This window comes from Apteryx mantelli, chromosome 6, assembly GCF_036417845.1.
Source record: "Apteryx mantelli isolate bAptMan1 chromosome 6, bAptMan1.hap1, whole genome shotgun sequence".
Classification (NCBI taxonomy): domain Eukaryota; kingdom Metazoa; phylum Chordata; class Aves; order Apterygiformes; family Apterygidae; genus Apteryx; species Apteryx mantelli.
Window position 1 is genome coordinate 35,543,451 of NC_089983.1, and position 26,697 is coordinate 35,570,147.

General features: G+C 41.2%; 1 protein-coding gene across 1 annotated transcript in view; it reads right to left on the bottom strand.

The window, feature by feature from the left end:
- Window positions 1-26,697, bottom strand: part of CNTNAP5 (contactin associated protein family member 5) — a 211,046-nt gene that overhangs the window by 120,337 nt on the left and 64,012 nt on the right. Inside the window, exons 5-8 of the mRNA XM_067298578.1 lie at window positions 23,703-23,846; window positions 12,027-12,291; window positions 9,189-9,338; window positions 7,909-8,080 (exon numbers count right to left, since the gene is read on the bottom strand). Of these exons, the coding sequence (XP_067154679.1) occupies window positions 7,909-8,080; window positions 9,189-9,338; window positions 12,027-12,291; window positions 23,703-23,846 (731 nt within the window). The remainder of the gene's footprint in view (window positions 1-7,908; window positions 8,081-9,188; window positions 9,339-12,026; window positions 12,292-23,702; window positions 23,847-26,697) is intronic.

Sequence of the window (26,697 nt, forward strand, 5' to 3'; positions counted from 1 at the left end):
AAGGGCTGGAAATCCACAGTGTTTCTGGACCAAGGTTTAATGACTTTCTGGCACATTTTCCTAATATCCATAGCAACTCTTGAGCAGCAATATCTCTCGAGTCCACATTCCTACATCTATTCTCTGAACTGGATGCCAACCACAGCAAACAACCAACTCAGCTTCAGGACTGAAGCGAGTATGTCTAGTCCCAAAAGCTGGCATTCCAGCCAACTGCTGAACGGGAAATCCCATAGCTTCTCACCGCATGGCCAAGTTCTCAGCATCTGCATATTTGTTTTCCTGCCTATTTCATTTATTTTTAAATGAGAGGCTGCCTGAATTTCCCCCAGCCTCTGCCTTCCACTGTTTGCCCACACACATATACAGACCCCCTCCCCACACTTCCATTGCCACACAGAGAAAATGCAATGCACAGAGAAGTACTTAGCAAAATTCACAGTTAGATCCCATCATGTTTTGAGATGACCTCAGCTATAACAAATCATAGTTCAGTTTTGAAGAACTGAGGCACAAAGAGTTGCCCATAAGGAAAAAGATGCTTTGCAAAATAGCAAGGAACCTGGGTCTCCCGCTCCTAAGATTATCACCTCCCTCCAGAATTCTCTTCTGCGCAGTAGTGCATCTAGCCCAGTTTCCTTAGTCTGACAGTGTTACAGCGAGGATGCTGATGAAATAAGTTTAAGAGCATCTCACTGAACATCCTGCCAGCTTCTGGCAATCTGTGGTTTACAGCTTCATGTATACTTTACGCGTTGCTGGCTTTTTCCTTTATATTTGGCCTCTGCAACATCTTACAATATTGTACCTGAAACTGTGCAAGATCTGAATTGTGAGAAACAGCAAATACTTGATTATTATTCACCTCCTTCACACTGCTCCTCATTGCACAACCCGCTCAGCTCTCTCTTTTCCAGGCTGGAAAGTCCTAGTCTATTTAATCTCAGAGAGCAGCTTGTGACACACATGAACAGAGTGTCAGTTTTAGAAACAGCCATGAGGCCCGAATGACAGACTGTTATAGTCACAACTGCACACAGCACCACCTCTGAATGACCCAGAGAGGAGGCACTTTGTGGAAAGAGTTGGTCAGGCCAAGGCAGAGGTCAATGAGCACATCTGACTTGATTTGCACTTATCTTCTAGCACTTGAAACAGAGGTTGTGAAGGGATCAACGCACAGTTTTTAGCTTAATTTACTAAGGGGAAGATGCTCCCATAATTACGCTGGGCCTCAGCTCCTGCCTCTTCCTAATAACTTGAAGATTTCCCCACTCATTTTGACCACATCTGAAAGAGGGACAGATGACTCAGTTTCAAGAAGTTACATAATCTCATCAAAATAGAAGGCCAGGTAAAAGGGAATCAAGTTAGTGCCCATCAAAGAACCATCATTTTAGACATCATGGAATCCACAAAGAAGAGAATTGAATTAAAATCAAGGTAACAAATTCTGCCACTCACAGAACTTCATCCTGCAGTTATAAAAATTAATAATGTAATAATGAATAATTAGAAGCAAAAAGCAAATCAGGAAAGTGAAAACTGAGTAGAAAATATTGCTCCTCCTTCCCCATTTCCTTACACTCCAAACTTAACGAATATGCCTCAGGTTAAGAAAAACATACCTGTGCACTAAGCGGTCCCTACCCCACTGCCTCAGCACCTCTTAGGGTGTCTGAGGTGCATCTTCCAAATGAGCTTTCCTACAGGTGCGTAACATATACAATTCTGAGCTGAATTCCTGAAAGACATTTAGTACTTTTTTTTTTTTTAAGTAATGTTATTCTTGTTGATATTTCTGACCCCCCCAAAGCAAGAGCAACACAGAGCTGTTCTAGCTGGAGGAGAAGCCTAAGAGAATGCAACAGAATTGCACAGAGCTGGAAGGGGACACAGGAGATCACTTAGTCCCTGCCCATACCCCAAGGCAGGATCAGCCGTACCTGTGTTTCTAATTCCTGACAGACTCTCATCTAACCTATTCTTAAAGTCTTCCAATGACAGAGACCTGACAGGCTCTTCAGGCAGTCTATGCCATGGCTGCTGTCCCATACATCCTAGTCATAGAAAATGATTATTCCTTCCTGCTCTCCAGCAGCCTTCTAACTACTTGAAGACCACTTGCCTCCCTCTCAGGAATCTTTTTTCAGGTTAAAGAATCAAAACATATTCAATCTTTCCTTGCACAGGATGTTTTCTAGACCTATTTTGTGTCATTTAACAAGGAATTTGGGCTCTGAATACGTTTATAGAGAACAGGAGTATAGGCGCATGAATGTTAACCAGCCTTTGATAGTTAAACTTCAAGTGGCAACCCTGGCTAGTGTTTACTTTACAAAACTTGCTCATCCCCCTGTTGTTCTTCACTCACACACATTTGCCCACAGTTTTTGCTCACCATCTTCATTTTGTATTTCAAGATTTGCAGACCTGATAGTTCACCCGGATTCCTAAGTGAAGGCTGCAGACACTAAGAGCTTGGTATTTTGGTATCAATGCTACAGCTAAATGCTCAGAGTTCCTGCTTAGATTAGGGGGTGCCAACAAGATAAAACGTTGCACCAAGAAAAGATCAGCTGATCTGAGGTTGAAGCCTAAGGTTGATAGCATAATAAACATTGGCTGAGAGAATCAGTAGTACCATCAGAGAAGCAAATACTTTTGTTACCACTCTCTTCAAGGCACAGGTTATGGTGTCTGCCAGCCACTCTGCCCACTGCCCCTGGGTCCACTTTGACTCACTGTTGCACTAGATGCAGCTGTGATTTCATGTCCTGCTGAGTGAGAAGCTCCTGCACTCCTAACCTCACCGTGTCCCTTCCAGGAGGCTGCTCCACAGGGTCGAGAAGCCTTCACAAACACTGTGAAATACTGAAGAGTGAAATTCATGAGAGAGAACACCATTAGGATAAAGAGACATCCTGGTCTTTTCTCTAAACCAGAAGTACTCAGGGAAGTCTTTGAAGCTCGCATCTCTAGAGTCCCTAACACCCTACCACCAGGTGAAAGTTGGAGAGCCTGACTGTACAACAAAAGCTAGAGACTCTGTGGAGCTCAAGAGGAGGGAGTAGCTCCCTTCTGACTTAGGGTATCTGTGAGGAGCAAAGGCATTTCTTATCCTGCTTGCCACTTCCTCATCTCTGGACACTTGGACACTGACATTCTCCCAACAGATTAAGAGCCAAAGAGAGAAAGTTTCATTCTGTTCTCATTAGAATTTCTTACTGTTCAGGCTTTCACCTACTAGCTTTTAGATTTAATGTATCATCCAGAAGATACCTCTCTTCCCAAAAATGCTTACAGTGCAAAACGCCAGGAGTGAGGCCTACAAGGTCTCTGTAGCCACGGACTTTATCTGCATCACTCTGAACTTAAAGTAAATTCAGGGAGATAGAGTCTGCATTTACTTGCTTGGGCCCATTCCAGATGGCTTTTGGTCAGAGCTACCAGAGTGTAGGACAGATCTTGCTACAAAAGACCACATGCCAGCTCCAAAAGACCAAAGACATCTCCTTTCCTCCTCAACAGAATGTCTCTGTATTCAAGGACTTCATGGCACCTTCACTTCCAAGTTTCCACTCTGCCTTATTTCTTTCTGCTCTGTACCATACAATAGAAGGGAAATGCTAGCATGTTGTAAGAAAGTATATTTTCTGACTCATTAATCCAGTGTAAAGCAAATACACCCTGCTGCGCACCTGCAGAAACCCTGAAGAGGCAAAAACAAAGAGGGATAAAATTAAACAAACCCACTCCCTTTTAAACCTGGAGCAGACCTCTATGGCATAGCAGGATATATTCCCACTGTTTCTTTACCTCTCAACGGGGTGGGGACAAATGCATTGCAGGCTACTATGACACCTATTACTTCTCAATGGGAGCAATATAAGCACCATACTTTGGATCACACTCAGAAAAGACTGAGCAATCTATGTTTTTGGACAGCTACAGCAAATTTACGTACTATGAACAAAAGAAAAAATACTTAGCTGGATTAACAGCATGCAGGCAGCAGGGGTAATGCAAAGAGTCCTATACACACATTGCTAGAAGAAAAATTACTTCCACCTACAGATTGCACTTTACTGTACCACAAGGTCTTGGGTACACTTTGAAGGAATAACTTTACCTTGAAGGAGGTGAAGAAGGAGATATGGGACTAATTTCCAAGGCTTGTGGGGCAGAGACTGCTCTGATATGAATGGAGAGGGGACGTCTCTCCTTGTCTCCACATGTGACATGAGACACCACTGACACATTACTTCAGTGCTCTGGCTCCCCAAACCAATAAGGGGATGGCAAGTCAGAGAAGGTTTGAGGTGCTGCAAGAGGAACAAGAGTGATGCTAGCACTGCAGCTGAGGGCTGGAAACAAGCAGTCTTTTGATAGGAGACAGCACTAATCAGCCTTTTTCCATCAACAGAACTTGCCATATTGCCTGCTGTAATAAACTCCAGACTGTACAGACAGCATCTCACTGTCCCACTGAAAGCGCAGAAGACCCTAAGTTCTCTGCACATTAGGTTAATCCCAGCTCTCCCAGATTCATCCTGAACTGCCCACCCAGAGGAGCAGAGGAGAAGGTCTCCGGTCTCATTCACAGACTTGCTGAGGCTGGAGGGCACCTCAGCAGCTTTCTGGTAAATGCCCCATGCTCAAAGCAGGGTCAGCTACAGCAGGTTTACTTGTGTCTGCAAAGGCATCTTCACTTGGCACTGGCTGCCCAGACAGATGTACACCAAATGGAAAGGGGGAACCACCCGGTATATTTCCACAGACATCCCCATTTTCATGCATGTGCTGTCTGTCTGATAGCTCAGCTAGTGACAAGGCATTTACCCCCTGAGAAATAGTTACCCAAAGGACTGAAGTAACAAATAGAGGGAGACAGAGGGCATTCACACAAGGTTCACTTGAGCACACATATAGTTCAAGCACGAGACCCACAAGAGATGAGGTGATGAGATATTAAGGGCCAGTCCCTCAGATAGCACCATTTAAATTAATGGAGGCTCATCACTTTACATGGGAAATACTGGTGTGTGCATATAATATGCTTAACCAATTTCTCTTGAAACAGTACTGCCAGCATCAATAGTACTCCCAGCATCAATAGTACTCCCAGCTTGCCCTCTTTCAAAATGAACCTGTTAATACTTCTTAAGAGCTGGCTCAAGTTTAAGAGATGCTCCACTACTGTTTTCAGAGCCCAGGTCTGAACAAGCTCAGCCTACAAGCCTGTAACAAATGAATTGCTTTCTAAATAGAGGCACATTCCTCAAAAGAGGTTTTTGCCTAAATAACTAAGACAAATGTCCCATTTACATGTTAATTAAGATACACAATTCCCACATGCATTAAAATTACAAAAACACGTGCCTTACAGTGCACATAGCAATAAATCTTATGATTAAGAAAGGGGAAAGCGTATTTCTCAGGGAAGATGCTCCTACAGAATTTTAACACTCCTCTCATAATCAAATACAGGACGAGCAGCAGTGTATTGCAAGCCTGGAGCCAGACCCCGGCTTCCCCATAGCCCAGAGCTGCTGGGATACAGAGCCCTGGTTGAACTTATTGCAGGGACTGGAAATGAGGATATGCTTCAGAAATTTGTGCAATGAACCAACTTAAAAAGTCTCAGAACAGCATGTACTCAAGCCTACACTGTGCTGCCTGAACAACAATGCAGACTGCAGATCTGTCAAAATTCTAAATTCAAACCTCCTTTTCTCCCTAGCTTTCCATGCATAGCTTGATGCAACTAATTATGCCATAATACAGACTTGCAGAACCTAAATCTTCAAAACTAGCTAGGAAGAACATAAGCCATGACTACTTTCTTCTTCAGCCTTTCCTCAGCTCAACTGCTAGCTTAGGATAAATTGCATTGGCAAAATAGCAGCCTCTTCTCTGTATCTTTTTAATTTATTTTATGCAAATTTCATCCTTTTTTTCCAAATTCTGTTGTTCATATGATCAGTCTTGATTTCAATACTGCAACAGTAGTACTTCACACTGTGAATCTTTGAACAACTTTTTTTAACTTCCTGAAATTAATTTTGTAGATTTAACCTCTCTCAGGAATGCCGTGGTTGTATAATGTGGTCTGGACAAAAAAACCTCTCCTTCTTCCCTGCAAAAAATTTCAGCACTGTTATTGGAGTTGCCAGCCAGACAGGGAAAGCATGCACAGTGTACCGCAAAACGAGAACACTGAAATCCCTATGGGTCCAGCTAGGTGCCTGCCCTTTGGTGGCTAGGGGAATTTCTGAGCTTCAGCACAGTACTTTCATGCATTGAAGGCTTCTGCCTTCCCCTCAAGGAAGCTCCACTGCTGCACCAAATCCAGCTGCAGAGAATCACTGCCAATTGTGAATCGAATCCTTTTTTAACATACCTTATCCTTCTTCACCTAGATCACATAGTAATAGACACAAATTTAAGGCTGTCGAGAGAATTGCACTGGAAGACAGTACTTCAATCTTCACTTTATCATGTATAAATTTTGTTTACTTTTCTGATACACTGAAGGCAACAATTGTATAAAATTAAGTGCCAAATTTCTTATCATGTTTGGGTCTTTGCCTTAAATAGATTTAGGGCATGATCACAGACTAATCTTTGCCATCTTTGGGATACTAAAGATTTCTTAAGATGACTCTTGCAAACTCTTTCTCATAACTCTTGGAAAAAATTATATTTTATTTCATTTTGTTAAATTGACTCTATCTTATCATTTCCATCTCCCATTTTAAGGCACACCAAGTGCCTAAACCTACACCAAGTTCATACCCCCACAAATTTGGTCATCCTTAAACATGGTAACAGGTTTGATCAGAGTCAATATTTTCTCCATACAAGTTAACAAACACGAATGCACTGAGATGAGCACAACCTCTCACTGATTATGTTTCACCCACTTTTCAAAAGATTGCAAGCTCCAACAGCCTGATCCACTCCCTATAGTTAGCAATGAATTTAGCCTTTAGTCCCATGTCTCTAAGCAATAAATCTGGAAATTTTGTTTAACTGCTTAAGCTCCTACAGCATTTCTAAAGCATCCTTATTAACTTATCCTCATTTAGCCATCTGAAGAGCATGAAATTCTCAGCACTTGCATTTTCACTTTTCAGAACTTAGCTTTAATTTACAAAACAAAACCGGAGCCTAATATTCTAAGTACAAACTTCAAAGTACACGTGCTTAAAGAAATAGTTCAGAAATATTTACACAATAAAATCTATAGGAAGCAAAGGAGAAATTATGAAACGCTTTAAAAAAAATTGGTTGCTTATTTCCCCTCTACCCTTTATGAGAAAGCCTGGGTTTCCTCTCAGGTTTCAGCCTGGGAGGGATTCAGATCAGTATTTAAACTGAAATCTGCCTTTAGTAGACACAGATATTTTATCATTATTTTGTCCTACTGAATAGGCAGTATGTTGCATGAGGTGTACCGTATCTTCATTATAAATGTGCTGTGCTGTACAGGCTAACAAGAAAAATTGTAAATGATGTACTTAAACAAAAGCAGCTAGTATACTAAGGGGATGACATGTTTTGATGAATCAAATAATTTTCCTTCTCTTCCATTTCCCTCTAAAACTTCAAAGCAATCAAATGTTGTTTATGTATAAAATTTAATCCTTTCACCAATCTGTAGTTTGATTGAATTTGCATACTCTATTTCCTACAAGTCAACGTGAAGAGAGCCCAATGTAATTGAAACTATTTCCCCTCCAGTCTTTTTATTTTTGCTGTAATATTTTCTATTAGTAGCTCTATTATGCCTAATATCCGTAATGTTGGCAGATTAGTATTTTCACTTAACGCAACCTGTATTTATAAACCATTAGGATAAAAAAAACCCAACCACAAATAAAAGAAAGAGGAGACAATAATTACCTGTCTTTGATGCCACACAGATCAATGCGTAAATCACTAAAATTCCCCAGGGAACCTTGCTGAACTAAAATGAGGTCCTTGGGCTGGTTATCAATAAAGATGAGCCTCATACAGCCTTGAAAAGCAGTAACGGGATTTAAACATTGGGAATTGGTGAAATTGTCAGGGCACCCTGTGGGAAAAAAAGAGAAGAGGCAGAGAAGAATATTGTAATATTCATGTATTTCTGTTGGGACTTCCTGACGCAAGACCTTGAAGTCTAATTATTCCAAGTGTTTTCAATCCTTGTGCTATGCAGCCTTCTGTGTAATAAATCCTTTGGTGGGGAAAAAAAAAAAAAAAAAAAAAAAAAAGCAGCCAGTGGAGATACCAGAGTATGAGTTTTTCACATGTGCTAAGCAAAATCAAAAATTTTTTTTCATCTTCAGTAACTCTACAGTCAATAGCAACTGACTCCCATAACAAAAGCTGTGCAAATTGTAAAATCATTATGGGTCAAATTCTGCTGTTGAGGCAATGCACAGACTGTAAGGATGAAATCCCACGGACTGCAAGGAAGGAGAACGTTTGTGCCTGAACTTCCTTGGTGCTTGGACAGTTCCTAGACCCAAAGACTTCACTGTATCCTTAGTATTAACATTGTATCCAGAGAATTCACAAAGATCAGAACCTCCCTGTGGTAGGTACAACACAGAAATATATTAGCCAAAAAGACAGTTGATGACAGTCCCTTTACCTAAATTAATGCTTACATTCAAAAAGGCATGAGGTGATATTTTTCAAGATTATTCTTCTCATTTTCAAAATTGAGCTAAACCTACATTCATTTCAATGACAGCAAAGTACCCAAATACCTTTGTAGATTTGAACCATATGTCAATTAAGCTCCGAAGTCTAAAGTCACTGAGCCTGATCAGGACACTGATTGTCCACAGGATTAATAATAATAACAGTCCTCTAGCCTTTTAACTAGAAAAAAACATTTGTGGCTAATATGGCTGTGTGGCATTGGGTGTTTTGCCAGCCACAATCAGCTACTTCCTGGCCACCAGTAGTCCACCTTTACAGCTGTGTTAGCAGCTTTGCTGTCTCTCTTGGACCTGCTCATGACCCTTGGATCTTCCCACAGTGTTGTATGCAGTGCAACTCAATAGGTGGTCAAAAACCAGTTATTACAGCATTTGCTCTTAACCTCAAACACAGTGCACCTGGGAGACTTCAATGGTCAGCCCCTGGGGATTTACATCATGAAAACCTGTCCTGCATCCAAAATAACCTACCTCCGAAATAGTAGCTGTTCCCAGAATAGATCCTCGAGACAGTGGTTGCATGGGCAGCTGTGGCAGAGTTATTATCCAGGGTCAGGGTAATGCGATGTCTTCTAGCATTGATGTTAACTGAATGCCATAGCCCATCATGGAGATTTGTGCCTGGGAAAAACAAGTATGAAGGGTGAAAAAAAGAGGTGCAGGAGACAACTGCGTTCTACAAACCTCTTTTGCCCTCAACTTCTGACCACAAATGTGCAGCTCACCTCAAAATGGACAGAACTGGCAGCTGAAAACAACTCCATTACCTCTGGAAGCAAAATGACTTAGAAAAAAAGATACAAGAAAGGGAAAGGGTTTTTGAGAGTATTTAAAGAGATCATCTGCACATTTTAATCTACCCTGTTTCTAATACTGTAGGCACTCAGCAAGCTGGCAGTGCCTTTCATCTTTATGGTAGCACATTATTATTTTGTGGGGTTTTATTCCTATTTTCTACCTATTTGGAAAATGCTTATGGCTCACAGGAGCATGCAGAGAAGATCTCTGTTGAGCTTTTGGGACTAAACACATGCCAGAAATTGCAGAGGGTTAGATTCAGTGAGACGGTCATATCATGGCTCAGTCTCGTTATGAAAGCTGACAACTGCCAATAGGTTTCAGCAGGATCTGTGTTCCTTAAAGCCCTTCAACACTAAGCCAGAACATAGCCTTACTGATGGATGTGCTGAAGCCTTTATATCTTGGATTTCAAAAGGGTCTTGTGAGAGCTGGGATTACCACTCTGTCCAGGAACCTATGTAGGGAAGTGGGAGATTAGGCTCCTGGTCGCCCTTTCCTCTTTCACACACTTGTGCGAAGCTGGAAATGACCTAACTCTTTCCTTATCCTGAAAATCTGTGTTGCAGCTCACTGCTCTTGAAATGGCACCACACAGCTAGAAAGAAACTCCACTTCCTCCCTTCTGACAGTCACAAAAATCAGTGGGCATGATTCTCAGCTGGCATATGGCACTGCAGGTCAAGAATAACCTAATTACAGGTAGAAATACATTACCTTCAGGCTGGCATAAGTGAGACCAGGCTCACATTTACTTACTCTCCCTACTGGGATTTTTTTTGTTAATGTAGCTTTCAGAAGAAACAAATGAGCACTTAGTGACACAAAGAGGTGTAAGAACAGTTCAAAATAAAATACAAAAATTGTGGGTGTTATGTGTATGAGAAATCATTTCATGATAATTTGAAAATGAGACAATTTCTGCAGCAATGGCTGCTAAAGCGTGCACAATTTTCATAGAATAAGAGGCCCATTTCCCTGCAAAAATGGACCAGTTTTCAACCAGAACATGCCTATTTTGAAATGAAATATGTTGCTGAAGTTTGAAAAAATTTCAAGACAAAATAGGTCCCATTTGGGGCAAAAATAGGGCCATTCTTGAGCTGGCATGACTTTATTGCAAGTACCGGACATCTGCAGAACATGGTACTTGTAATTTTTGCATATTTTTCCATGTGTAAGCAGGCAGTTTAGGAATGTTTTGGACAGCACCAAAGGCTGGGCTCAGGTTCATGATTTCAGAACTACACAAAAGCAAATACATCCCAACCAAATATTGACAATGTCTCAACTTTGTCAACAATTTAATTAGCACTGCAATAAAGGCTGGAAACTCAGTTTTCAACATCCAGTTGCAACAAGCTGAGGCTATAGCAATCCACATGAATAAGGCTAGATGTAGGGCTGCCCCATTTTATATCATAAAGCAGAATGAACCACACATATGGAACAGCTCTGCTTTGACAATCCTGTCAGATTTTATTTCTACTTCTTTTAGTAGACACATCTGCCCTCTTTTAGTCTGTACTGAGAATATTTTAATATCACATATTTTTAAACTACCACTAATAATAGTATTTTAGAAATAACAGTATTTTAGAAAATACTATTATTATTATTTAGACTCCAGAGATCTATCAGTGTACTATCCTTTCACCTTTGAAAATCAGGTATTCAACCTAAGTGGAAATGAATTTGCTAGTCTCCCACCCAGCATGTCTGCATCACAGCAAGGGATGTGCTCTGCTAAAGAGGTCCTGGGCTACAACGTTCCTGGTCAGGACACCAGCATGTCATATACGGGCCCACACCGGGCTGGCAGCTGGGCCACGCTGCCCCGGGTTTTGTCATGGAGCCCAAGATTGCCTGCTTGCTGTTTGTGGGAACCAAAGCATAGCTGTTATGTATAGTGACCCTTTACAAGTAATTTTCCCTGAATTTTAGGGCAGACAGGTAGCTCCATTTCACTCATTTTGCATCCCTCCAGCTGCGCGAAGTAGCCTGCAAGCTGGCTTACAAGGCTGCCTGCAATGAGGTACGCCCGCGAGGTAGCGTGAGGGGAGCAGGCTCGGCTTCGGTGTCTCTTTCGAGTGCTGCATAAAGGGACAGTGCAACACTCCAGGAGTCACGACAGCCAGATGAAGAAAATCAGCTTTGAGGCTGTGTTAACTTGTGCTGGGGAAGGAGCAGTGGCTGAGCTGGCTCCCAGCTGACTTCAGCACAATGTGAGGTCAAGAAGCATGAAGGTCTTCATGTGACCCGACTGAAGAAAATTTAGCATGACTTTAAAAACAAAGAGTCAGAGATAATTGCCCAGTAGAATTAGTCCAGAGATCTCAGGATGCCAACTTCCAAGTTCAGATCTCCCTCAAAATGCAAAGCGTTTTTCCACCATTGGAAAGTTAGAGACAATTTGAGAAGACAAAGGAAGACTGGGTGCTTCCTTCCCTCGTTATCTTTTCTTCCCGTACCCATAGGACAGGTGAGAGAAAACAAGCAAAAATAAAATACCTGCACTGATTTCCACTGGCTTCTCCATCACTTTCTGAATAAGTAGTGTCAATCTCCCACCGTGGAGGTAAACCAGCAGAGGTCCTGAATTTTCAGACAGCTCAGTGGACAGGAGCAAGCCGTCTTTATTCCACGTTCGAAATTGAAAACTGACTGACAGTCCATCAATTTGAGGAGTGCCGGGTAGCAGCAAATAGCTTCTACTGGCACTGACAAAGGTGATAGGAACAATTTGTGGTTCTGAGCAGGAAAAGGTCACGTTCCCCTGCAAAAAGCAAACAATCAACATGATAATTTATTTTCTCGGTCATCACAAAAATCCATGGTTAAACAAGCTCGTTGGATTTCTAACGGCCCTAAAAGCTGAAATAGGCATCGTTATCCAGACACACATCTTTGGAATTCATTAGGAAGTGTATCTGTCCTTTCTGGAAAAACATACATGATTTCAAATTTGTTCTTCCACCCCAAACTGATAAAAAAGATATCAAAATCTCAATTCTTAGAAGAATCTTAAACACGCTCCAAATGTTCCATATAAGGACCAAGCTGGGGTCCAGAAGGGCTATATTAGCTGCAGGTCAGTGCTAGCCCAAACAGACCAGCTCCACATGGGTGCCTCTGCTCTGTGTTTCCAAGCACCTCCAGTTTCAAGCTCAAGTGTAGCCTTATGTGAAGAAAATCAAACTCATTTAGATCTATGCTGACTTCAAGAACTGCCACTGAAGCACCAGCAAGTCCTCTTGAACCTCCAGGTGCTGCAGTATGGGATACAGAGGTCCTGCATTGGCTCTGCACTGATTGATTACAGAGGTGAACAAGGCAAGTTGCAGGTGAAAAAAGGAAGTATCCTCAAATTCACAGGAACCCTCCCAAATAGACCATCTTTACCCTAAATATAAGCCTAAATGCAACTATTAATGACCATATGATTTTATCCACTTATACCAGTGCTATAGGCTTACAAGTAAAGTATCCCTCATCTGCTTGAACCTACTATCTGGGCCCAAAGTTGAGGCAAGTTTCCTGGGTTTATTTCAGATATTCAATGTATAACTAACAGCAGCAGTATTGGTCATGTTTTCTTTTATCCAGGGTGACATGGCCCTATGCTACTCCAAATAATAAAAGAGTTCACTAAATAATAATAATACAAATAATTCAAAATGATTATTTCAAAATTCACATGAAAATTCAAGCAAAAAGTCACTTGGACCCAATACTTATATTGGGATGAAACAAGAGCTGTGAGATTTCCTGCTCAGTGCTAGGTCTCATGGTTTCCTATAGAATTTTTGCGGAATTACTAAAACATTGCATAAACAGCAACCATGGTGAAATCAGATACCATTTCAATGCCGTACATAGTCGATTAACATCTCCCTCATCCGGCCCCAAAATCAATGGTATTATTTACCAAGATGAGAAGCACACTGACTCAAAACAGCCAGCAGACTCCATACCAGCCTGTATCACTATAGTTTGGAGATGAACCTACTCCCCCCTGTTTTGTTCAGCCCTTGTGGATGATCCAACCAGGTCATTCAAGCCATATAATAAAGCCTTAACAATGCATAAAGTCGGGACACGTTTATAGAGCCACACACCTTTCAAAGCCACTCCAGGAGAGTGTTGCAGCCAGCTTGCTTTGAGTATCGCTGCTTTGTAAAATACTGACTGGAATCTGATAAAACCATAGAAGTAAAAGGCTTTCTCCATGGTACAGCCTCTCATCAGAGCTGGTACCTCTAATAGGATAATTATAATGAACAGCACTTGATGGATGTGTAGGAAGCTGCACAGTGCTTGGGGAATCCCTTACTGAAAGCTAAGGCAGCTGATAGAACTGTTCCCTACTGTTTCTAAATGTCTTTCTACCCTTTATTTTAAAATGGAAAATAAATAAAGTGCCAGAAAGAGAGCAAGTTTATCACTGGATGAAACAACTCCTTGATAGATACATAGATATATCTATTTGTGTATTCCCCACCTTGTTAGGTGCAGAATGCTACATACCAGATTTAGCAATGGCAAAAGGTATCAGCGGGTATATCATGTTGGAATGAGTTTTGAGACATAATCTGAAGCTTATTCAAACTTATCTGAACATTGGTCAGGTGGGAACTGGAATAGATATTTGCTCTCAACCTTTTAAAAGTTTATATTACATGCTGCGTTTTGCCTGCATAGGAGATATCAGGACTTTTGGGGGGAGGTGGGGGTGGGAGGGCAATATTTCCACCTCCATTTTCAATCAAATTCACAAAAGACAATTTACACAAAACAGTCAACTTCAGTGATATAAACAAATACAATTAACTTTCTCTAGACCTTTTTAAAGGTTTAGAAATTTCAAAGAAAAATTGTCATTGTCATTTTGAATTTTAGACATTTACAATGTTTCAAGTAACTCCACACAAACTGGTTAGACATTTGCAGCTTACAAATACCTAACACTGAAGCTTGGAGGAAAGTTCAAATGTTATTTGAATCTGCACTTAGGTATCTTCCTTTGCTTCACTGGCAGTGAGAGGCTGGAACAAAATGCAAGGCTGTAGGGGGGAGGATTTGCAAAATTCAGACAGAATTTGTCTCAAAGCTTTCTGCAGATTTCACATTCAAGCAGAACGACCTACGCCTAGACTGCCTGAACACTGCCAAATGAGGTGAATGAAAAGTGAAAAAAACCCGCTTGCAACGCACCACCTCTCAGATGACCTTAAAAATAAGCCAGTCAAGACTCAGTGCTGTCAAAATGTTTTCAGCTGTTTGCAGCAACAGCACAGGTTTTAAAGCAAAATATCCCTGATGCACACGCATGGGCCTAAATACAAGGCCAAGTTCTTGTCTTTTCTTCATATGAAGTTTTGAACACTGGCAACTTGTCCTAAATCCATGGATTGTTCTGACCCCTGGAAAAGCCTCAGCAATGCTCTCCGGGCATTCACATTAGCTGGCAATCCGTGCCACTGGGCATGGAAATCTTGTGCAGGGACAGCAGCTGCAAGAAAGAGTGGTGACTAAACCCATGACCAGTCAGGGATGTGTGGGAAGGACACACACTTTTCCTCTCATGCATAACTGAGGAAGACTTAAGGGATGTAGCCTCTGCATCAACACAATTGGTGCAGAGTAGGTGTGATCCCACATGCTGCCATAGGAGCAAGCAGGTGGAAATACTTATAGACTGTGCTGCAGTATTCTGTGTACACAGGCTGGAGGTGGATTGGGGGTGGATTTTTTTTTTTTTTTTTTTTTTAGCATGACATTTGTGTTCCCCTTCTCCAGGAGTTGAGACTTCCATTATGTAGGGGACGACAAATAATTTTAGTCAGAGCTAAAACCTGGCCAGATCAATTGGGAAAAATGTTATATAAACAAACTGATACCATTGGACCTTAAATCACTTCAAATGACTCATTTAGGAGGGAAACACCTTCTTCAAGAGTCTTTCCAGAGCAAAACTAGATGATGTAGTTAATACACACCAACAATGGTTGCTGATGTCCTTGCGCAGAATACTGCTGCCTACCTTCCTAGAGACAGTAACAAAAATTTTAAAAAGAAACACACAATAACAGATTACTTTGAAACATTTTCATTCACTAAAGCAGGAGAGGCTCTCACTGCAGAAACTGTTAAGTTTTTCCCTGAATGTTATTCTCAAACAAATAGTTTCAGCAGGTCTAGTCAGAAAAGTAAACAGTTCCCTCTAAACCTGCATCTGATCAGGAGCATTTTGCTTTAATTGGCAGCAGTTCTGGAACTCTCCAGGGTACAAAAAGACTTCTGGCAGACACTTGATTTTATAATTGAACCCAGTTTAACTGAAAAGTAAATGTTCATTGGCTAGGAAATAGGATAAGAAGAGTTTAATCTCTGGAGAAAAGCAAAGAGACGATCAGCTATATTCAGCTGCTCGAAACTCCTGCTATCATGTGGCATTTGAGAATTCCATCGAGTCCAGTGTCTCCAGACTGATTAATGATTCCTCTAATAAGCAGCAAAATCTTTCCAAGAGTTATACTATTCTTACAAGAGGAACTTTCTGAATCTGTAAATTAAATGAAGTCATTTACAGTTTGTTCAATGGCTGCCATGACTCCTGCCTCATAAGACAAGAGTCCAATCACTCCAAATTTTTGCGAAGGGTACAGTTGCAGAAGTTGTTCTTGTCTAAGCAAGATATTGGACAAACAGCTGACAGCACATTACAGCATTTTAAGAAAGAATCAGAACCTTTCCCATTAAAAAAAATTGGAAAACACAGTTGATGAGGATAAAAACAGATTACATAGAAGACAATCCTCTGAGCCATAAGTCTGACTCAAAACTGACTGGAGTCTTTCCAGTGGCTTTTGCAGAATTTGAATAAAACTTGTATGACTTTAACAAACCATTTCAATCGTTCCTGGCCTTTCTTCATGTAGTATTACGTACTGTCAAATGAAGAGAGAAGACTGCTACAATAACACAATAGGGACAACTGGTGACCAATTTCTTATATATCCTCCTTGCTCTCCTGAAATACCAATCAAAGTAGTAATATGTGCTTGGAAAATAATTCAAATTGACAGCTGAACCAACATCTTCAACATTTAACCTACCAAAATGATATAGGCCAAGATCACAGGTTGAACAGGAAGAACAACAGATAAGTATTTCTGAGCTACCTTCAGGTTAGAGCATCAAATGGACACTTAGTTTCCTCATTAATCGTTCCATGGATACTATCCAATAAAGAAGATATCTTGTTTTCTGAGGAGAGTTAGAAAGGAAGATTTCATATGGCAGGTAAAGGGACTAAGATGCCAGCACTGGCTGAGATACAGAAATGGATAAATAGGCAACAAATACGTCTAGGTTGGAAATTGGAGAACTATTTCTGGATGTCAAGAGAGTGACGTTCCAGAAGAATCTGCAAAGAGTAACAGAGGAAAAAGGTGAAGTCTAACACAGTTTGAAAAGGACAAGATGAAAGATTATCCTTCAACTCTGGGCCATTTGCTTTCACGCATGGGGGAGGTCCCTCCAAATCCTGTTTTTAAATGAACTACCTCAAGCAGAATAGACATCATGAGACCTACATAAATTTCAAATGCTTCCCCAGTCAAGACATTGCAATGCACTGAACGAAAAACAAATCAAAATGTGATACCAGCTCCAGCATACAGACACACTGGTAATAAGCGTCTTCACATGGGATGCAGGAACACCAAGGTGCATGTTGTTATTTGAGTTATGACTAGTCCATTGAGTGACCAACTACACAGACCTCCCCAAGGACTGGCAGACTAGTCCATCCCAAGGCAAGGACTCAGACTTTCATTGAAGTTCTTATACTGAGGAGGGTTTCTCTTTTGCTGATCAAAATTTCACGATGGAAATCTCAAAGCTTCCCTGATCCAAGCTTCATTGGAACTAACATATTCTCATGACAGAGAAATCACCCTTGTGATAGAGAGTTCCCCTTATGCTGGGCATCACATATCAATAAAAGGCTAATGGTTTATCATGTTGGCTTTAGTTATTAACATCAGGATCATGTTCCTACAAGAAAAAGTAGCACTTAACTAAAGAGAAAGCTTTCAATAAACTGAAGCATTATCTCTGTGACAGACTCAGGGATTATATGCTTGGCTAAACGTTTCTGAGTATTCTTCATCTCAGACTCCTGAGCTGGCTCAGTCACCGGCCAGTAAAACAACAAAGGATTTTACCATCTTTATGTGTATAGCAACTGCACATTACTGCAGCATTATATGGTACAAAACTGAAGAGTTTGTAGCAAAAGATGAGAGCAACTATATAACTAATTCGGAAAAATCATAAATCATTTCACCCAGGAAGAGAGATAATGCAAGGAGAGAAAGCATACAGGAAGAAATACAAACAAAATATAGATCACTTAATATTTTCCCTGCTGTGAACAAAGAGCAGGAATGAAGCCAGACTTTCAAATTCACCTTGCCAAGAATGAATAAGATGGATGTCTTAGATGAAACTGGTGAATTAGCACAATCTGAACCCAATTTTTGTTCCATTTCAGGGTAAACTGATCTACAACTTATTAGATTTTATTACCTGGAACAAAACATAGCAGCAAGGAGAATTTTTTTCTTTTTTTTTTTTTTATTAAAACAGAGCCACATCTACCTTAAAATAGAAAAGTGCATGGAAAGCAATTCTGATCCGCTTTTTTTAATTAGTTTTCTTTATTAAATTCTCCTCTTTTAAATTCCAATCATCTGCATATCATAGCACAAGACCAGACTAAACCGTTGGCACAAATTGCCTAGACTCCAGGCTCCTGACTGTGACAGGGTCAGCTTGCCCCTTTCAGTTATGTTCCCTTATGCACTTATGTTCCCTTACGCTAGGCAGTCAAACAAATACCAAGCAGTTCCCAGGGCCTTAGCAATTGGAATAAGACCTTAGAAAAGACCTTTAAACTTTGGCTTTATAGCAAATTACATTTTTCCCCATTTCCATTATCCCCTGCTAACTCCTATGACAATAATTAGCCATCGCTTTTGCTTCCCACAGGGACTAACAGCCTTATCACCTCCCTCCTCGAAACATCCTCCTCTGCTCAGCAGGTACTAACCACCCCATTCACTCAATTTGACTACACAGATAATGTAATAAATTAAACTGTGAACAATTGTTTCTAACCTGTAATTTGCTGAAGGTTGATGACTCTCAAAAAGGTCTTGTTTGCTCAAATACTCGTTAGCTTTTCTGAGTTATATCAACTATTCTAATAAAATTTATGGTCCCTCTTCCTGAAAGACTTGCTTCACTTGTGGTCATCATGACTATCAAAATCCTACCACAAAAAACTCTTCTACCAAGAAAAGGTGAGTTTATTATTGCAGCTGGATGCCGGACGAAATATTTAGAGACTGGAAGTCTTCAGAAGTGTAGTCAAAGTCATCTGAAATCAATGGGATAACCATCATCCAAATGGACCTTATTTCAAGAGCTTGGTAAAGGTGACATATACTTAGTTTCTAGTTTCTTTCAAAACAATCCTATTACACCATTTAGCAACAACAAAACAGGACCTTAACATGCATGCTATTTCTGCAAATTTTCTTTCTTTTCTGTACCACGGGTATGATGTAAAGGAGACTTATCTGAAGACCTGAAGAGCAGACCAGAAGATAGGAGAAAGCAAAAAAGCTATTTCTACAGGAAACAAGTATTTCTGAAATCTGAGTTCAACTGCCTTTTCAAAAGAACAGCAAATTCAGTCGCTCTCTTTTTAACGTGCATGTGCGACTAACGTTTTCATTAAATAATTGGATAATTTTTTTTTTTTAATGAATTCAGCTTAGGCAGATAGGAAGTTGTGAAAAATGTCACCAAATAGTTCCAACATTTTTTCTCTATGGCTCCTATAGTCTCATTGCAATATGAGGTGCACTTTTCATTCTGAAAAAAGACCGTGTGGGCATAGTTTTGGAGGTTCCAGCTTGACTCTCTCTAAAGAGCTACAAAATAGCTCCCCCTTCAATTTATTAAAAAAAAAAGTTTTAGTTTTATATATCTAACTCATGGTTCTCCAAACTCTAGCACAAGCCTTCACAATTTGCTAGCCTGATATTCACAGATATATCAACACTTACAATAGCACTTTGGTAGAACGAGACGTGTGTAGACGAGCAAATTCTTCTCAAGATGAAGGTATATCAGCTTAATAAAACAGCATGTTTGGATTTGCTATAAAGAGAATGAATTATTAGTTTACATTCTCCTGTCACTAGGTATCTTTCCTTGCTCTTTGATGCTGGCAATTGGTTATTTCCCTGAGGCACTAGTGATGCATTTACATGTCACCACATCTCTTGCTGTGCTGAATTGTCACTCCCAGATTCAACATGGCAGGCTGACGTAGAAATTTGAGCATATTTGATACTCAACAACTTCTGCCCTACAAATTTCCTGCACTCCTCTCAGATCAGTGCACTGTTTGCTCCGCTCTTTAAAAATACAACTCCAATTCTTATTAGACAAAGGCAATGAAAGAGAAAGGAGGGTAGAGTTTTCCCCCATTTCAGTGAATACATATGGCAGAGCATTGAGAAAATCAAACACTGCATATTTTATTGATCTTTTCATTTCCCTTCTTCAGATAGGAAACTTCTTATTCTCACATCACAAATCACCGAGGCAGAAAAAGATTTAAACACTGGCCACAGGTCTTCACATTAAAGTAGTAGTTTCTAAAAATGCAATCTGAAACCAACTGTACGTCAACCCTGGTGGCCAGGATACTCTGGCATATCCATCTCCTTCTGGGTTTAGTAGAGACAGGGAAATTACAGCTCCTTAAATTCATCTACTCTCCGTTGTATCACTTGTAAACTATGAGCTCCCTACAGCCTTCTGCCCAGAACAGCGTGGTGCTAGGCACTGCAGTGAGGGTGGTCTTCAAGCCAGTCCTGTACCTTCACATAAGAACAGCCAAGGATAGACCTAAGGTCCATCTCACTCCTGCCAATGCCTATAATTAGATGTCTGAAAAAAACTGTAGGAACAGCACAGACATACCTGATATTTCCTGCTAGCAGTCTCTAAGCCTCTAACTATTTTCCACTTAGCTACTCCCTCAGCCATAGTTTCCATGTATTTAAACTTGGCTCCTACTAGCGTCTTTTTGTGCCCCTACCTACTTGTCTAGGAAGAGCAAGCGACTGTACAGAATTCCTCGCACTGGGCAATCTGTGCTTCCTTTGTACGGAGAACCTAGACACAGCAAGTAGTAGAACAGACCTTTAAATTATTATTTTAAAGCACTTGTAGAGGTTTCCCAAGGGTCCGGCCCTAGGACCATGATAATAGTAATTATAGAAATTTGACTTCTCAAACCTCTTGCAGTCAAAACCAGTAATCACTTAGGAGAGCAAATAAAAGATCCTCTATCATTTTGCTACACTCAAGGACTTAGGAGAGGGAAAAAAACATGCCATCAGGGACAAAAGAAATCCCAGAGAGAAGATAGATAGCCTGTCCAAATAGATAGGGATACGATACCATGTAGAGGGGTTAAATATTGAGCAATACAAAAAAGGAAAATTTGAAGGCAAATTTCAGTTCAAAAGAGACAGGCAGCCTCATTATCTTGAAATGTTTTCTCAAGGGGATTTATTGCAAGCCTGACAACTGCAAATGAGTTATAGAAAATAACAGGAGGAATGATAATCACATACACCACCAAGAGTACCATACGGAGTACAATACTCTATATTTGACAACCTGCAGTTTCTTTCTCTTACTTTAAATGCAGCTGATTTGGGACCATTATTTGGATGGAAGAGGAACTTCTGCAGAAGATGAAATCTGTATCTCTGAAACGGATGCATTATTCTGCGAACGTGAAAGATGTCAACAGTAATAAAACAAAGAGCTTGCTGGGTATGAAAACTCACAAGTTTGGCTCACTGACTGTGCCAACATTCAGAAGGGAGCAGAGAATGAAGCAGAGGTTGAGTATTGAAGTCTGCCTCCATTTCGGAGGCAAAAAACTAATTTCCCTGAGTGCTAATGAGTTTCTAATCCAGAACTGACCAGTTTGGCCTTAGATACCTTTAGTTAGGAGACAAAGATATTTGGGGGATTCACCATGCAGTACCATCTCTAGTGATGTTCAGTTGAGGAGGAGGGAGGATAAGTACACAACAGGTTGTTGGAAGAAGAGATTCCAAGTTTCTGAGATATTTAATTCTACTTTTGTGCTGTTCCTTTCATCACATTTTCACTCCAGGCTACAGAGGCACAAAGCAAGTAAGCTTGCATCTCCCTGGGGATATGTTACTTGAAAACCTCAATGAACTTGGAGTACAAGTATTCAGTGCAGAGGAAGTCTGGCAGGCAAAGGACTACATCTAGCAAGAACAAGTTATTTTAATAAGTAGATTGTTAAGGGGTGCGGATAAGCAGAAAAGAAGGGAGAGGAAGATCAACCTGTGAGGGCTGGAAATACCTGCAAGTAGATAAATAGAAGAGATAAATAGGGCTGACAGAAAGGACATAGAAAGATGTTGGATATACAGCAGCTGTTTCTACAGAATGGCATTCATCCAAGACTATGGGGCGTTGCGAGTGTGGCAACCTGTCCTTGTACTTTGCGTGCACACAGTGGCACTCCAGACTACAGCACATAACAGCTCGCAACTCTTGCAAAATGCAGTATAGCATCCAGCGTTTGAGAACTGTTTCTTTAAAACCATCACTTCTGTGAGGGAGACCGAAGGAGAAGGGCACATCCCTTTTACCTTAAATTGACCTAAGGAGTAAGATTCCCAGGCCTCTGATCTAGCACAGTTAATGGCTGCATTAAATATTGTGATAATGGGGTTTTGTTGCTCAGGGCTGCATTACACCCAGATGGTATCTGACAAAGAAAAAGCATATTGCAAAGTTTTTCTTTTCCTCTTTAGGAAGGCCTTCACACTGGCCCAGCTGGCAAAACAACCTGCTATTTAATGACCTAAGAAGCAGGCAAGGGCTCTTTCCTCCCCTTAGAAAGTAAGCTGAGGGGAAGAGTAATTTAACACAGTTCATAAGATTTGTACCTTAGAGTCCTGAGTCAAAGCAATCAAACTTGAGGTTATTAAAGCAAAGTCCCTCAGTCCCAGGATAGGTGAAGCATCCTGGAGCCAGACAGTCTTGGCTGCTAGCAATACGGTACAGGACTTTTCACGCACAACCTTTCATTTTCCATTTCCCTGTGTATTCAGCCCAAAGCAGGGAAAGCGAGGAAGGGAGATGAGGCTTGCTTTGCTCTACCTTCAGTCTGTTCGTACAGCTTTCTACAAACCAGAAGGTGCCAGGAAACCCAGAAGCAGCTTTGTCTCCATGTTCTCCAAAGACATAGTATTAGCCAAAAAGCAGATATCAAAACATGGTGCAGGAGTGAGGCACAAACTAAATGAAAGGCTGAATATTTTTAAATTTGTGAATGCTACATGGCAGTGTACTGTTTCTTCTTCCTGTGAAATAAAGTGTTCTTTATTTTGGTCCTGAAACATTCAAATATATTTGTAATTTTCCACATTATTAGGCATAGAGTTACTTGCATGTTTTATGTCAGCAGGAGAGAGAAAATTGTAATTCCTTTTGCTTCATCTCTACTGTCCCACATTTAGAGACACTAGAACCAGGTCAATGATTCTCAGAACAGCCAGTACTCTGAATATAAGGAGCTGGTGCAAAGGAAAACATTTCTGAGAGTAAGAGAAACATTTACTCTTTGCTAAAATGCCTACACAAATAGCAGAATAAAATTTTGCTACTACAGTACTCCTGAATAACGATGGAGAAAAGCTCAGAAAATAAGAATTTATCCAAGTTAATCAGAAACCATGAAACCAATCAGAACCATGACCTCTATCATGCCACCAGAACAACACATTTTCAGCTTGGAAAAGAAATTAAAAAGTTTCTCCAAACAGATTCTAATATACCTAGAAAGTCAAAGAAACCTATTAATTTATGCATGTATCTTTCAGTGGCTGTCACCACTGCAGTCAGCTTTGGCTGGTTTTAGCCTCAGCAATATCGTAACAAGCCAGTTATGTGTATATCTAAATCTGAACTCCATTCATTCAGGGTAACCAGCAACACCAACAGCACAGCAGTAAAGAATGAAAGCACAGGAGTGTCTCTTACCACTGTATAGATCTGAGGTTTGCGCCTTTTTGCCAGGTCAATTATATTGACTCCATTGTAATAAAGGTTCTCAATGCACCCATGGAAGTTTTTCCTCTGAAAGGTTCCTGGTTTCCCCGGGACTGGAATCCCTCCGAAGCTGAGCTTTTGGAAAGAACGAAGACAGCATTTAGTTATCATCCCCAAAAGATGGGGAAGGAAGGAGCAGAGCCCCACTGCACGCAGCCAGCCCCACTATTAGCTAAAAACCAGAGCCACGTGAACAGCATCATCTCAGCGCATGAAGCAAGGCCCAGGCCCCCAGCAGGGGAATTACAGGCCATATAGTACAGTGTTACAGCTGTTTGCGAGACGCTGCTGCTGCAGATGGCTTGCTCATTTGGAAATGGCTTTTATGTGCCATGACACACAAAAATACACACAGCCTTTCAACAACCTGCTATTACAACCCCCCTGCCCAGGAACACCGAAAGCATCACATACCGTCAGATGGTCTCCAGCCCATGGCCCCCTCCGATTTGGACACTGTCACCAGTCTGAAAAAACCACGGCAGCTGGGAGCCACGGCACAGTGGAAGGACTAAACTTTCCGACCACGGAGCGCTGGTTACCTGTGAGCTGTGGTCACCTCCTTACATCGAGCCAGGGTGCCTTGAACAGTTCTGATTTCAACCAGTGGAGGGTAGTGTCACACACACAAACCACCCCCTTGGCACCTTGCAACTGTTTTGCCTTAAATTTCACTGTCATTTGGTTGTTACAATACTCACATACTGTATCTGAGACTGAACAGTGTAACGGAAAAATATAGCAGGTTACACATTTTAACAAAACTTCTGCTGTGCTGTCGTCTAAGTACCGGAATACATCAGTACTGCGCAGATTATAACCCATCACTTAAATGAGGACAAAATGTTTACAGAGGACTTTAAGCATCTAAGCAAATAAAGCTTCCAAAATCCTTGGAGAGCAAATACTTTAGACTACTGAGGAAAAACAAACAAGAAACTTCCAATAACCCTATTTTCATTTTCCAGATGACACAGCTCATTTCTATTTACCTCCATCAGCCCTTTCAGCAAAGTTTTACTGGTGCTACCATCAGGTTTTTGTTTTGTTTTTTCCCATTTTCCCATCACAGCCAGCAGCACCATAAGTGCTTTAATACCTGCAAGGATGGTGCAGGTGTCATAGTTTATCAGCATTTTGAGAGCTGCCCTGCAGTCCTGCTGCATTCACTGCAGCAGCGACACTCAGTGCTGGGGGGCACCAGGGACACGCTGAAGGCTTCTGGAAGCTGGTCAGCATTATTATTTGGTCACTGTTCCTAATGATTGTTATGAAAATGGAAAATTTAGGGGTTATTTTTCCTCCCACTCTGCCTAACAAGCCAGTGTGCATAAGCAAATAAAGGCTCTCTGGATAATCTTGAAAGCACTTCTTTGAAAACAAGTTCTTAATGAACTTGTGTCTCAGCTGTATTAATTGATCATTTCACAGAAATAAAGAGTAAAATAGATTTCCACTTTACATCATTTGCAGGTTTGTTATTGGCATGAGGGCTTGTGTGGTAGCAGTGTTTTTTTTTCCAGTGAGAATCATTAGTTCTTTCTTAAAACACCAGACTTTCTTCCTTTCATGTTCTATTCTTTTAAGTTTCCTGCTTAGGGACTCTGTACTGGGTTTCAAAATCAGAAGAAAAATCAATATCAATTACAGTACTGCGGTATTGAGAAAACAGTTTCCTTTGTGATTGGTAATAATTTTAATTACCAAACTAACGGTTTTACTATCCTCAGCAAGGCCTTTAATTCCCAAAGTGCTGTGAGATAAACTTTCAGTAGACTGCACTGCCCTAACGCTTGGTTGAAAGACAAGAGTCATTTCAGTGCAAATGGAAAACGCATCACATGAAACAGAGTTCCAGAGGCCAGGACTGAGCACCACTGAGGTCAGTGGAGACATGCTGATTTACACCAGCTGCAGATCATCTCCACCATGTGCCCTGCCTTGGATCAGCTGGACAAAAACTCTGTAAATTACATTGGAGCCTGAATTTTCCGTAGCACAAACCACCATTCAGCATCAAGAATATACCAAGAAACAAGGAATCTCAACATTTTGAAATTAGGAGAAGTGTTGACTGAATTGTTTGGCTTTACTCAGCTCCACCTTAAAAGCAGTTACAGCTTTGGCTAGTTCCCTCAGAAACTGTTCTAGGATCTCACTGCTATAACAGCTAGGAGCTGTCTCCTACTTTCCCTATTAAATGTTTTCATGATTTGGTACAGAAGAATTTTAAACAGGGCGAGGGGAGAGGCACCGCTTTCTCCTTGCTGCTGTGTGAAATGCAAAGAAGGGAGAAGTGCCCCCCTGAAATTCAGCTGGAGCATCGGCATAGCAGAGAGCAGGCACCTGCGCGTGCACGCCTGCCGCTGCCGAGCTGTCTGCTTGTGTTCCTCGGCTGCGCTGGGAATTGATCCTTTCTAGAGAAATGAAGCCAAAGTGCAGAGAGGAAACTTTTGATCTCTGAGCAATGAACCGCGCCAGCTCAACACATCCAAACAGGGTGACGGCTCTGACTGTGCAAACATGACCCTGTGCTTTGCAGGCTAGCAAGACTTGGTCAGCAAGCGCATCGCAATAAAAAGGAAACATGGATAATATGCAAGCTTGTGCGTGTCGGTGGGGAGAACAGGCGAGGAACTGCTCTGCATACAGATATGATGATATAAAGGTTTCTAAGGTATTTTAAGGTATTTTTCACTGACTACGGGCCATAAGCACTGAACTAGTGGAGTGATATAAACTGCGCTGTGCCATGCCTTGGCCTCTTTACAGGGGAGCACACCAGGCTCAGGTTTTGTGGGCAGGAGGGATGATGTGAAGTGACCCAGGTCAGAGTCCGCTGCCTGAACAGCCCTGCTCAGGGTCGCCCACCCCAGGGGAAGAGGGTGCTCTCTCCCTGCTCACCATGTCTGCGCAGAGAGCCAAG